The sequence below is a fragment of the Bremia lactucae genome, linkage group LG13 (genome assembly GCF_004359215.1).
Source record: "Bremia lactucae strain SF5 linkage group LG13, whole genome shotgun sequence".
NCBI classification, from domain to species: Eukaryota; Oomycota; class Peronosporomycetes; order Peronosporales; family Peronosporaceae; genus Bremia; species Bremia lactucae.
This window is the reverse complement of record NC_090622.1, coordinates 1725604-1738016: the sequence shown is the minus strand read 5'-3', so window position 1 is coordinate 1738016 and position 12413 is coordinate 1725604. Positions and strand designations below refer to the sequence as shown.

At 50.8% G+C, this 12413-nt stretch overlaps 3 protein-coding genes across 3 annotated transcripts; all 3 read right to left on the bottom strand.

Annotated features, from left to right (window-relative positions):
* Positions 1-2130: 2130 nt before the first annotated feature.
* CCR75_002272 (uncharacterized protein) lies at positions 2131-2604 on the bottom strand (the record flags this gene model as incomplete). Its single annotated transcript, XM_067960370.1, has 1 exon — positions 2131-2604. The coding sequence occupies one exon, from the start codon at positions 2602-2604 to the stop codon at positions 2131-2133; it is 474 nt and encodes a 157-aa protein (XP_067819041.1).
* Positions 2605-2632: 28 nt separating this feature from the next.
* Positions 2633-2977, bottom strand: CCR75_002273 (uncharacterized protein; the record flags this gene model as incomplete). The annotated part of the gene is made up of 1 exon (XM_067960371.1): positions 2633-2977. The coding sequence occupies one exon, from the start codon at positions 2975-2977 to the stop codon at positions 2633-2635; it is 345 nt and encodes a 114-aa protein (XP_067819042.1).
* A 21-nt stretch (positions 2978-2998) lies between these two features.
* On the bottom strand, positions 2999-3238 carry CCR75_002274 (uncharacterized protein; the record flags this gene model as incomplete). Its single annotated transcript, XM_067960372.1, has 1 exon — positions 2999-3238. The coding sequence occupies one exon, from the start codon at positions 3236-3238 to the stop codon at positions 2999-3001; it is 240 nt and encodes a 79-aa protein (XP_067819039.1).
* Between the last annotated feature and the right edge of the window lie 9175 nt (positions 3239-12413).

Genomic DNA, 12413 nt, shown 5'->3' with positions numbered 1-12413 from the left:
TTTGGCAGTACGGCGGACCCATTCAGAATATGTCTTTTTGTACGTGTTTGCGCGGCTTCACATTCGAGAGTAGGACTTCAATCGTGGCAACACGTGGAATACTGTATAAAATAAATGTATGACGAATTGCAAGATTGGAACTGCAGATAAGGCTTTATCTTCAGTAGCGTGCATTAAATGAGAGCTTGCTAGTGTTTGCTGTGAATGCGAGCATTTTACAACGCAGCATCAATGCACCCTTTTTGCAAATGAAATTTGTTGACTGTGGCGTGCAGTGGTTCTAATTGCCCGTCTAGCTTAGTCGGTAGAGCGCAAGACTCTTAATCTTGTGGTCGTGGGTTCGAGCACCACGGTGGGCGCTCATATTCCAAGGTTGCTCGATATTGTGTCACCGTGCTCAGCCTACTAACTGCGGTGCTGACCTTTATGCCCCTTTGTCGTCATAGCACGTTGGTGGAGTTTTAGGTGGTTGACACACACGCAAATGTGAGATCACCCGCCATTGGTTCAACCTATGTGTGAAGCGATGAAGGTGGGTTTGGCAGTACGGCGGACCCATTCAGAATATGTCTTTTTGTACGTGTTAGCGCGGCTTCACATTCGAGAGTAGGACTTCAATCGTGGCAACACGTGGAATACTGAATAAAATAAATGTATGACAAATTGCAAGATTGGAACTGCAGGTAAGGCTTTATCTTTAGTAGCGTGCATTAAATGAGAGCTTGCTAGTGTTTGCTGTGAATGCGAGCATTCTATAACGCAGCATCAATGCACCCTTTTTGCAAATGAACTTTGTTGACTGTGGCGTGCAGTGGTACTAATTGCCCGTCTAGCTCAGTCGGTATAGCGCAAGACTCTTAATCTTGTGGTCGTGGGTTCGAACCCCACGGTGGGCGCTCATATTCAAAGGCTGCTCGATATCGTGTCACCGTGCTCAGCCTACTAACTGCGGTGCTGACCTTTATGCCCCTTTGTCGTCATAGCACGTTGGTGGAGTTTTAGGTGGTTGACACACACGCAAATGTGAGATCACCCGCCATTGGTTCAACCTATGTGTGAAGCGATGAAGGTGGGTTTGGCAGTACGGCGGACCCATTCAGAATATGTCTTTTTGTACGTGTTAGCGCGGCTTCACATTCGAGAGTAGGACTTCAATCGTGGCAACACGTGAAATACTGTATAAAATAAATGTATGACGAATTGCAAGATTGGAACTGCAGATAAGGCTTTATCTTTAGTCGCGTGCATTCAATGAGAGCTTGATAGTGTTTGCTGTGAATGCGAGCATTCCACAACGCAACTTCAATGCACCCTATTTGTAATCGACCTTTGTTGACTGTGGTGTGTAATAGTACTAATTGCCCGACTAGCTCAGTCGGTAGAGTACAGGACTCTTAATCTTGTGGTCGTGGTTTCGAGCCCCACGTTGGGCCCTCGGATCCTAAGCTTGTTCGCTATCATATCACGGTGCTCAGCCTGCTAGCTTGCGGCGCTGACCTTTATGTTTTTTTGCCGTCATAGCACGTTGGTGGATATAGGTGGTTGACACACATGCAAATGTGAGATCACCCGCCAATGCTTTAAGCTAGGTGTGAAGCTGAAGGTGAGTTTGGTAGTATGGCGGACCCATTAAGAATATGTCTTTTTGTACGTGTTAGCGCGGCTTCACATTCGAGAGTAGGCTTTTAATCGTGGCAACACGAGGAATACTGTATAAGATAAAAGTATGACGAATTGCAAGATTGGAACTGCAGATAAGGCTTTAGCGTCAGTCGCGTGCATTTAATGAGAGCTTGCTAGTGTTTGCTGTGAATGCGAGCATTTTTCAGCTCCGCTCAATGCACCATTTGTGCAATCAAATTTGTTGACTTTGGCGTGCAGTGGTACTTATTGCCCGTCTTACTCAGTTTAAAGAGACTTCAAGAAGTTATAGAGTGACGTTTTAATCTACCGAGCCTACGTGTGCAAAAATGTTACAGATGCTATGGTACGTACGAACTTAAGTCAGGGCCGTATTTATGCAGCGTCCGTGGCTGTGCCTCTCAAATAAAAAGACGTAGAGACACTCCTCTTAGATACATAAATGAATTGGAGCGGGAAGTAGTAATCATGTGATTAGACTTAGAACCCTTACGGGTTAGACGCCCCGCATATGTGAACCACGAGATGACGGATGAGCTTAATTGTCCGGAGCCATGTCTGGTCTCCGATCCCAGAGTCAACATAATCTTTACGAACGATGACGTCTTCCTCTGCCGTGACCTTTATGGCAAACCATTGGGCGCGCATATTGCGCTTGTATTGGCAGACAAGGTAGACCCTAGGTGGAAGCACACGAATGCCCTTGCTCTCAGGAAGGACACGCCTCACAATTGCCATAAGGCCTGCACCGCATCCGTCGTAAAGGTTCTTGCGAAAAGCAGCGATGTTGACTTCTACCCCACAGCGACGGACCGCTTTGGAGCAATAGCGCACAATCTCGCGCGTCCGGTGGAAGCCGTCATGAAGCGGAACGTTAGCGGCGATTGCATCCTGCAGATACCCCTTCCGAATTGCTGGGAGTCGCTCGCTCTGTTTCTGGTAGCCGAGTAACTCAAATGCCATCTGGATAGCGTGTGGTAGGCCCGCATTGTTACCCCGTCGGCGATTGCACTGTGGACGCGAGCGTTCCGGCTGCTGTAGGCTTGATACGGGACCTCGCGGTTGGGATGGCTGAGCAAGTACGCGTCGAGCGTCGTAAAAAGATTCTGAACGCCAGTTGCCACCAGTTGATCTCGCGGTAACCAAGTCGGATTCGAATCGTTAACCCAGGACACAAGGTATTTAACTCCAGTCTCTGCATCCCGCCGGTCCGCGATGCATTCGAGTCGTGGAGTTCCTGTGATGGTGCCTCTCGCCGAGAACGCTTGACCGGACGCATTGCTGCAAGTTGTTCGGCAGGGCTTTTACGTAAAGCGTACGCAGGTACAAGAGGCATTGACCCTGAAATAACATTACCCTATGCCGCGGCCGGAGGAGTGTCATTCGAGGCTGGCTGGCCAGTTAGCTCGGCGTTAGCGCCACCGCTAATGGTTTCGACATCGACAGCGCTGACCGCGGAGCCGCCAGTGTCAGGGCCACACGCAGTCAAGCCGTCAGAAACTTCCGGCGCGGCGTCTTGGCTGGCCAGTAGAAGCTCGGACGGGTCCGTCGTTGCAGGGTTCCCAGGAGCAGTCCCGCAGTCTGTGGCCAGTGGCATTAGGCCACAGCCACCAGACTCTTCATTCACACTGAGACCATCCTCAGCCAATCTGTCAGGCGAACTCTCTCCCGGGCAGATGCCCCCCGTCACTTTCAGCCAGGAGAAGATCTTGGTCTTGAGCCGGCAAATTCGAAAGTGGGAGAATTGAACACGTGTCGAAAAAAAATAAAACGAATAATAATGGGTAAATTTAAGCGCACGAATTAGAGAAACGAATTCGGAAATATCAGGACGTGATTCGGTATACCGACCGAAAACCGGTTGAGACAGCAACTTTATTACAACCGCAGCGAGGGACGCTGTAGCGTGGATTCAGTGTACAGCAGTCTCAGCCACTTCGCCTTTTGCAAAGGCATCGTGGACATGAGCGTGAAGCCGATGTGCTGTTCAACAAAGTCGCATTGCGCCGGCCACGCACAACCATCACGCATGAAGTCAGCCTTGTAGCGCACGCCGAAGACCCTGGACACGTTAAGGCGAAAGATGCGTTGCGGTTTAGGAACCATCCCAAGACATCGTCGATGCTGTGAGCTGGTGTGGGTCCGTGCAGTCTGTTCGTAGTGCAGTGCATCGTTTGAATGGAACCAGAACAGCTGGTGAAGGTCGTATGCAGCTTGCTCCTCTAACTGAAGCCATACCACGTCATCTCCCACCGAGTCTTGTACCACCAGAGCCAGGTTGCTTTCTACCACGGCGAGACCAAGCACCATTTAATCACTGCATCATGGCGTAGCGAAGAGATCACCAGGCGATCTAACGCATGTCGTTTCCCGTATCGGGGAAGTATCGACGTCAGCAGCTCAACGCTGGCGGTCGTCCAGTTCCAAGAACCTTCGTTGGTTGCCGCACGAATAAACTGCAGCAGCAGTGAAAGACGCTGTCGTTGAAGCTGGGCAACTAAGCACGTGATACCGAGGCCACCATCATGCTTGGGGAGGTACAAGAACTCCCGTGGAGTGAGCTGAACGTGATACACATCGCGGTCGTGCTTCCTACTCAGAATAAATCGATTCAGCATCGACTGTCACCGCTTCACCACTGCAGCAGGAATCGAGACGTGCTGTATGTAGTGCCATAGACGGCAGAGCACCATCGTCTGAGCCACCAGCAATGCAATGAAGTCTTCCACAAATTTCGCTAATTCAGATTCATTCTCCAGCATGCAGCTTCTACTACGCAAGCCGGCCACGAAGTGTCCTCGCCCCATCTGTACCACGTTTGAACCGTCGTAGAATCGCTGATTCAGAAAGTCAGCGATGACGTCAACGACAGGTGACTGACCAAACGGGATGCCAAGATACTTCACAGTCTCGGTACAATCGACCACGCGCACTCGAGGAAGCAACGGACAGACGTGGTTCCGATTCAGCGTCAGAAGCACGGACTTGGATAATATCACTTTTGCGCCAGAGCCTTCGCAGTACTCCTCTAAGATCTTCAGTTGAGCTTGTAGGTTTGGTCGAGCCACCAAGAAGAGTTGAGTCATCTGCAATAAAGATGCTCGTAGCGCTGTAGTTCTGATTAAAACACACACCGTACTCCTCATGCGAGCGCAGCAAGTTGCCAAGCGGCTCGATCGTCAAGACGAAAAGCAGAGCAGACAACGGGTCACCTTCCTTCAGTCCTCTTGTCGGGTGCAGCGCGGGCTGAATGTTCTGGTTGATGACAAGATGCGCTTGGGGGTCGGTGTACAGCAGCTTGATACATTAGAGAAAAGCTATCTCGAAACCCATGCGCTCAAGCAGCTAGAATATGTATTCCCAATTGACGCGATTAGACGCCTTCTGAAAGTCCAGAAAGATCGAATACGCATCGTCGTCGCGACTCGTGACCAAGTCTTGAAGATCCGCGAGGAACCGGATATGATGACGAATGGATCGACCTCTGACAAACTCTTTCTGATCGGGATGAATCAAGTTGGGGGCAATGCTTTTTAGACGATACGTCAGTGCTAACGACAACACCTTCACATCGATTTGTACGAGTGCGATGGGTCGGTAATTTCCGGCTTGGCACGCGATTCCTTTTTGTGTAGCAGCACAATGGCTGACTTGCGCTGTGATGGAAGCAACATACTACTTATGAGACGGTCGGCAAAGACTATGCTTAAGCACTCGCCAAACACATCCGGAGCCACCTGGTAGAAATCAGCGGTCAGTCCGTCCATGCCACGCCTTCATGTGTTGGATAGCACTAGCCATGTCCGCTGCATGTGACCGGTGAGTTCAAGATCGCGTGGTCAACATCCGAGACGAAGCGAACGATCGTGTCGAGGAGCTTACGCTGCATGTTGTCATTGGGTAGAGGAGCCCTTCCTGCCGGACTGTTAGGGTTTCCTATCTCAGACCCCCAGTGCTCCGGGAAGCGCAGAGATATCTCATGAGGGTTTGTCGAGACACTACCACTAAAAAAAAAAAAAAAAAAAAAAAAAAAAAAAAAAAAAACGGTGTCACAACTTCATCGATCGAGACACTCTTCAAGCTCGTATCCAACGGACGGAAAAAGTGCTCATCGTTGGCAGCTTGGAAATCGAACGCACCGTCCTGGTTGAACTAGCTATTACGAGTCACCGTCTCTTTGTAATTCCTCAAGGCCTCATCGAAAAAATCACAATCATCACCACGAGCCGACGTTCGAATTTGCGCGGCTGCCTGATCCAGTGCGACACGCGCGTCTTCAACTGCCCGTGTATTCTGCTGGTGAAGCTTCTTTTGCACGTCTTGCAGCTGCGCCTTAATGGTAGCCTTCCATATTTCCTAAACTTTACCCGGGTTTGAAGAGTTGCGTAGATTATTGCCGACCAGCTTGGTTTCTTTCTCTATTGTTGACACCACCACAGGGTATTCGAGCAGGTAACGCGGAAACTTTCATTACCCCCTGCCGTAGCTGCAAGCCAGACCTGAAACGAACAGCCTGTGCGAGATGATCACCAGCGTGCGACGGTAGGAAACACCCCCTGCCGTGTAGCTGCAAGCCAGACCTGAAACGAGCAGAGTGTGCGAGATGATCGCCAGCGTGCGACGGTAGAAAATACTTGGAGCTAGCGTAGAAGCGTTCACAGTGTGCCCTGGACAGCGATATGTAGTCCTGCCGGTTCTTCCGGGGAAGTGACACCCAGCGAACACACGCTTGGTGTCGAAGTGAATCCGCCATGTGTCAACTACCCCAAGAGTCGCTAACCACTCAAGACAACTGGCGCGACTAGGGTCTTAGTGCAGGTTGGGGGTTCAAGAGTCGAGTCTCGGATCCAAATGAGTGTTGAGGTCGCCCATCACAAAGTGGGTCCCGTGATCCTTAAACCACGTGGTCGCCAAGCTTGAGAGGAACTACCTTTTCTCTTGGCGGTCCACAGGAGCGTACACGTTGTGAATGTAGAGTGGAACACTGTCCAGAACCAGCTTAACGACGAGAGAGCGACCTGGGACTGCGAGACTCGAATTCTCGACAGCCAAGGCGAAGCCGGGAAAGTCGGATCTAAGCATCGTAAGCACTCCACCGCTTCGGCCCCGCGTGTGCCGATCCAGCAGCAAGTTAGGACCGTTCAAGAAGACCTTGTGGGTGACGCTCATGGCGAGATGAAACTTAAAAGTGGAAAGGTGCATGCAATTTACGAGCTTAGTTTCTTAGACACACGACAGAGAGTATTTACAAAGCATGTTATCGATAAACAAGTTGCCGTTCTTCTTGATGCTGTTGGTGTTGACCGTCCAAACACTGACGAAGCTCCAAGTGCTATGTCGAGGAGCCCTTAGAAGCGAGTGGCCAAGCCGCCTGCGACTGGCGACACCGTGCCGTCCGCAGCAACGTGATGTTTTGGCCCGAAAGCTTCCTCCGGGTAGTAGCCGTCTAGTTGCCGAAGCGCTTCGAGATCAACTAAGTAGCCTTGCCACTGCACCTCTTTCCATTGATGCATGTAGTGCTCACCGAGGTCCAACCACAGGATCCTCAGGAGCATGTTTGGTTGCAGCAAGCGCGTGTTGTGCGCTAAAATCCACGCCGCTGGCTGACCAGTGATTTACTGAATCCAGTGATCATGGGTGAACAGCATCGGTGCGACAGAAAATCAGCGCAAGATCAAACAAGCCTATCGCCCTGGTTGCAGCACAGCTCTCGAATCATGAGAGAGTGGTGTCATCATTTCGCACAAGCCCTGAAGATTTCCAGACGCTTAGAAGAAACCGTCGTTTTCATCACCTTCTTCCATTTCCGTGCAAACGTCGTGTTTTTGCCCACGCTCGTCGCACTGAAGACGCTATTAATTACATGGAGCTGCGCAAGATCCGCAACCTCCGTGCTGCTTCCCGATCTTTAACGACATCGCGCTGGTGAAGGCAAGCGGACACTCGGTCGCAGTATTTGTGATGTGGTCCGGATTAGTCGCGTTCTCAACCAGTTTGCACGAAAAACCGACCTTCGTGTCTATAGCTGCGAGACAATCCGGAAGGATGTCAAGCAGGGCAGTATTCGTTCAGCATCGATTCGGTAACTTCCAATAGGGGAGACGCCTGCAACGCCTTTTTAATATTTGTGTGGTGCTTCTCGACGAAGAACGCGGACTCGATCGCATTCCTCACGGCCTTAAGGCGCTTCACATCGACAGGGGCGATCTGAAAACGTGCACCGTATGTTGGGTCGGCCGTCACATTTTTCGCTTCAAACATGACTTCCATCGACTGAAGCGCTTGAAAGTAGTTCGCGGTAGCAATGCCGTCCAGTGACAGAGGTTGTTGCTTCACTAGAGCGGTGAAGACAACGCCCATGCGTCCACGCTTTTTCTCGTTCTTCGCAACGGTGGTGAAGCCATCACTAGAGAGAAGCAGGGGCTAAGACGTATGCTTCGGACTGCTAGGTGGCGAGATTAGACTGGTCGAGCTATTTAAGATTTATAATGACAACACATCATCTCGGTTACAGGGTGGGTTCGCGAGCTGGGTAGCAGCAGATCGCTGACTAGTTATCTCTACTTTGGAGCTGACCATCACTTTTTTTGGACTCTCTGAGATTCCGTTGGAGAAAGGTTTCCTTCGGCTTAGCGCTGGCGGCTTACGCGTACAAAGTAGCTGGTTGCTACTGCTGCTGCGGATTAGATGCCCGTGGACGTAATGAGCGAGAAAACGCGTCATCGGTCGTCGCAAGCTCAATACAGTGGTGCGAACGGTAGCCAAACGGTTGGTTCTCAGACTGAAACGGAGCATTCTTGCCGTGCAGAGGGTGTAGCTTGTTGTCGAACAGGACCTGGTCACAACACAGAACCATTCACAATCAAGGAACTGGGACAAGTTGTGCTCGCCAGGTCATCGCCAGGTGGCAGATGTGATTCCAGTTGCGAGGTTGACTTCACGGAACGTGTCGTACATCGGCTTACAGCCCAAAAGGAACAGTCGGTCCAACATCACGTCCGTTATGTGTCCGAGTCGACATTGGAAATATCGATGAAATATTTCCCGCCAAGCACATCAAACTCCTTAAGCAGGAAGACACCCCGAAGGATGTTCACCTTCGCGCGTTTAAGTGCAAAACAAGCCTCTTATGATTGTACCTTGATACGGAGGTTGCCGCCCGGGAGTTTAAAGACCTGGCTGATCTCGAACGTGCCATACAGTTTCTCAAGAGCGTCGATGCCGTGAGACTTGCCAGACAATGTCGTCTATTTTTTGCAGCGGGGTCTTCGCGAACGTGCGGCCGGTGTCGATCGCCATATTGAACCGGGCGCTAGGAAGCGCATAGTGGCTGCGCTTGCTCCATACGAGTCGCGATGAAGGACCAGTCGCCTCCGGCAGCATATTGTCGCTTAATCGCTTCGATGTCGCAAGCGAGTGGTTTCGACGTTTCCACACGACGGCGCGCCGCGTCAGATTCGGCTTGGTCACGACGGAGATGTTCTTGCTGCTCGATCACGTCAGCCTTGGTTGGCCGTGGATCCACTGTCGAACGCGAGGCAGCGATGTTGGTGTCTGCGTCAGCAGGTGAGAGCGCGGGGTATCCCACTACTTATCTTGGCATATCGTCAGGACCGGAGCTGAGGAGGGGCGTCGTAGTCTCCATCGGCTTCGTCTCCATCGTTACGTCATAATCGTCATCAGGTCCCGTCTGCGCTGGCGCAAGCGGTGTAAGCGTAGTCGAAGACTGAGATGATTGGACGGCGAGGCTTGGTCACACATCCAGTTCCCTCCTATTTTTCACAGGGGGATGGTTTGAACACGGTTCAGGACTGGATACCGCTTGCGACACTAGGCTTCGGGTTAGATAGGCCACGTACCACGTGTACGACGATTCTCTGGGAGGCTGAAGCTGGTGTTCATGAAAAAACCAGGACAGAGGGTTGCGGAGAAGGTATTTCTGAAGAGTCGACTGGTGCGGTTGCCGGCAAATTGAGATGTTTGCCCGTCTAGATCAGTCGGTAGAGCGCAAGACTCTCAATCTTGTGGTCGTAGGTTCGATCCCCACGGTGGGCGCTTGGAGCGCAAGGTTGCTCGCTATCGTGTCACCGTGCTCAGCCTGCTAACTGCGGCGCTAACCTTTATGCCGCCTTGCCGTCATAGCACGTTGATGGAGTAGCCTGAAGCAACACTTCGTTTTTCGGCGACTAGTACATGGCGCGAAGCTTTGTCTTAAAGATCGCCAATGAATGGAACGCCTTAACGTCCGCCATAAGCATCGAGTAAGTCCACTCTAAGGCCTTACCGCGCAAATGCGAAATGGCGAACGACACCATCCGGCTGTCGTCCTCAATGAGCTGCGCGACACCGCATTGCTCCACGGCTAGAAGCCAGTGGACAATCGTGTGCGCTGCAGTTCCATCGAATTTGGGCGGATCCATCCGAGTGGGCCTCGGCTGATATGGCCGGGCAGAGAGCATCTCAACAGTCCAGTTGAGAGCCTCGCTCCGAGCCTGTTGATGCCTCAGCTCATCCTGAGTCTGAGTGACGGACTCCGCTGCAGCATGGCCTTGTGCCTCGTCACCTCCATCCAAGCCGTGTCCATCCATCGCGCCCTCGAAACCAATTGCGTCGAAACCTCTTGCAATATTGTTCAATTTACTTCCTTTTGCACACAATGGCCGTCTCGAGGGCTTCCAGTTGCTCCAGTGACGCATTCCAGGCGCTCACGGGCACGCGAGAATTCTTTTCATGTTTGCCATCGAGACTGACTCGCTGCCTTACAAATGCCTAATTACAAGTCTCCAAATTTGTGAGGCACGATGGAGCTCGGGAGTTCGCGACAAGTTCGATCAAGTCTTTCTACGAAGCTGTAGGTATCGAGCAGCAAACAACAGTTCCATACGCCCAGCAGCCCTTCTTTGTCCGAGCATGAAGACCTCAAAAACTTCCCCAACTGAGCAACATGTTGCTCAGGAGGACTGCCCAAGAGCCTGGCCAAACCGATCCTGGTGGTGTAGTGGTCCGCCACTCACTTCAGGACCGGGAGGTCCCGGGTTCGATACCCGGGGCCGACAAATTCTCCAAAGTATAATGGGAGGTGGTCTTGTCCTGTGCACCCAAAAAGGTGTATTGATTAGAAATACAAAAACTAACCAATCATCAATTGAAGGGCAAGTCCGGTGTAACACACCAAGAGCCTGGCCAGGCTTGCTCACCAAGTCCCTGCGCCAAGTGCCCTGCCACCTCCCGATGATGTTTAGAGAGGTGGTGGAAATGAGCTTAACCGCTATTGAGGCTCATCTTCGCTGACACGCTCAGAGAGACGGGCCGTTGAAAGGACTACTAGTGCTACTAAGTGTAGGCGGGCGCTACTATAGCAGCCACGCTCTACTTTCGCGTACACCTTCATGCACAGTGAGGAAGCGGTTTGACCATCTCCTCTAACGTGCGGTAAGGTAGTTGGTGAACGCCTAGGCGACCGCACCCAGTGAATTCAGAACCTTAGTACAAGTGACAACACGGAAACGGCAATTCGGCTTCACGTGCGCACTTGTTCACTAGAAAGTAATTTAAGACTGATTTATATTTAATCAAATTAAATATCAATACTTTTAACCATTCAATGGATGCCACCTCTATAAATGTGCATCCCTACATTGCGAGCATGTTATTCTGAAAACCTCGGATTACGGATGCTGCAAGTAGTCATCCCTTCAATTTGAATACACCTATGCGCATCACATACACAAGGGTGGGTACCACACCCAACTGGCAGGTCTAAGTACTTCACATGAAGTAATTGACCATATAGCTTAGTACATAAAGCGTACTTAACGTGCTGTGTAAAATAGGGCAACTTCAGCCCGTTATACTTGTCGTGCAGCTCTGGGAGCATGTAACTCGGTTAGTGACTCCTTTTTTTCTGTTGCGTCTAACTTGTCTGAATATTGTGATGGCGACAAAACAAAGAGTAAGAAAATAGTGGAGAGACAGCGAAGTGCTGCTTGACGACGTCTGGCACACGCTTTGAGCGGTGACAATCCACTTTCTCTGGACCGATCGCAACCAGTGCCTCTTCGATGAACGGCTGCCGACATCAGCGCTCCCTGCCTTAACGGTCATTTTCTCGGCAACTTGCGCCCACTTCCAGTAAACTTTCGATGTCGCTACGACCCTGACAAGCAGGCGACATAAGCAAACATTACCGTCAGGATGATGCACCAACACCAACTTTTTCACGACTTCGTACAGACAAATCCGATTACAGTACGTATACTTCCCGAAGAAGTTTGTACGTAACCATGCAATAATCTGCAGTTGCCGCTACTGTATTCGGAGTTGATACTCCCTCTTCGGAGTTGAGGTTTGTACCCCCGACTTCTGTGACACGACGTGACGTGATGCCTTTCATAGATGGCCCGCACGAGAGTCAACTGCACTTTCCATATCAGAGTTAGGATCTGGCGGACAGTCACCCTTGCGGCCCTGGCGATGACCGTCAATACAAGACTTAAATGTGGGCAAGCGGCAGTACACTCATGGAAGCACCCGTTTTCTCCTAGAGAAGTAGCATATTCGATTGACGAAAGTGAATGTTATCCTAGCCGGAAGAATTGGACCCGAAAAAATTGGATCGTGTGGACCACAACATTTTTTTTGGGTGTCACACATCAAATATAAAGTATAGGAATATCAGGGCGAGCTGATGAATTATATTCTAAGGTATTTGTAATTTTGCGGGTTATAAGATTACAGAGGTATAGGTCACCCGAATGTTACTTGAAACGACT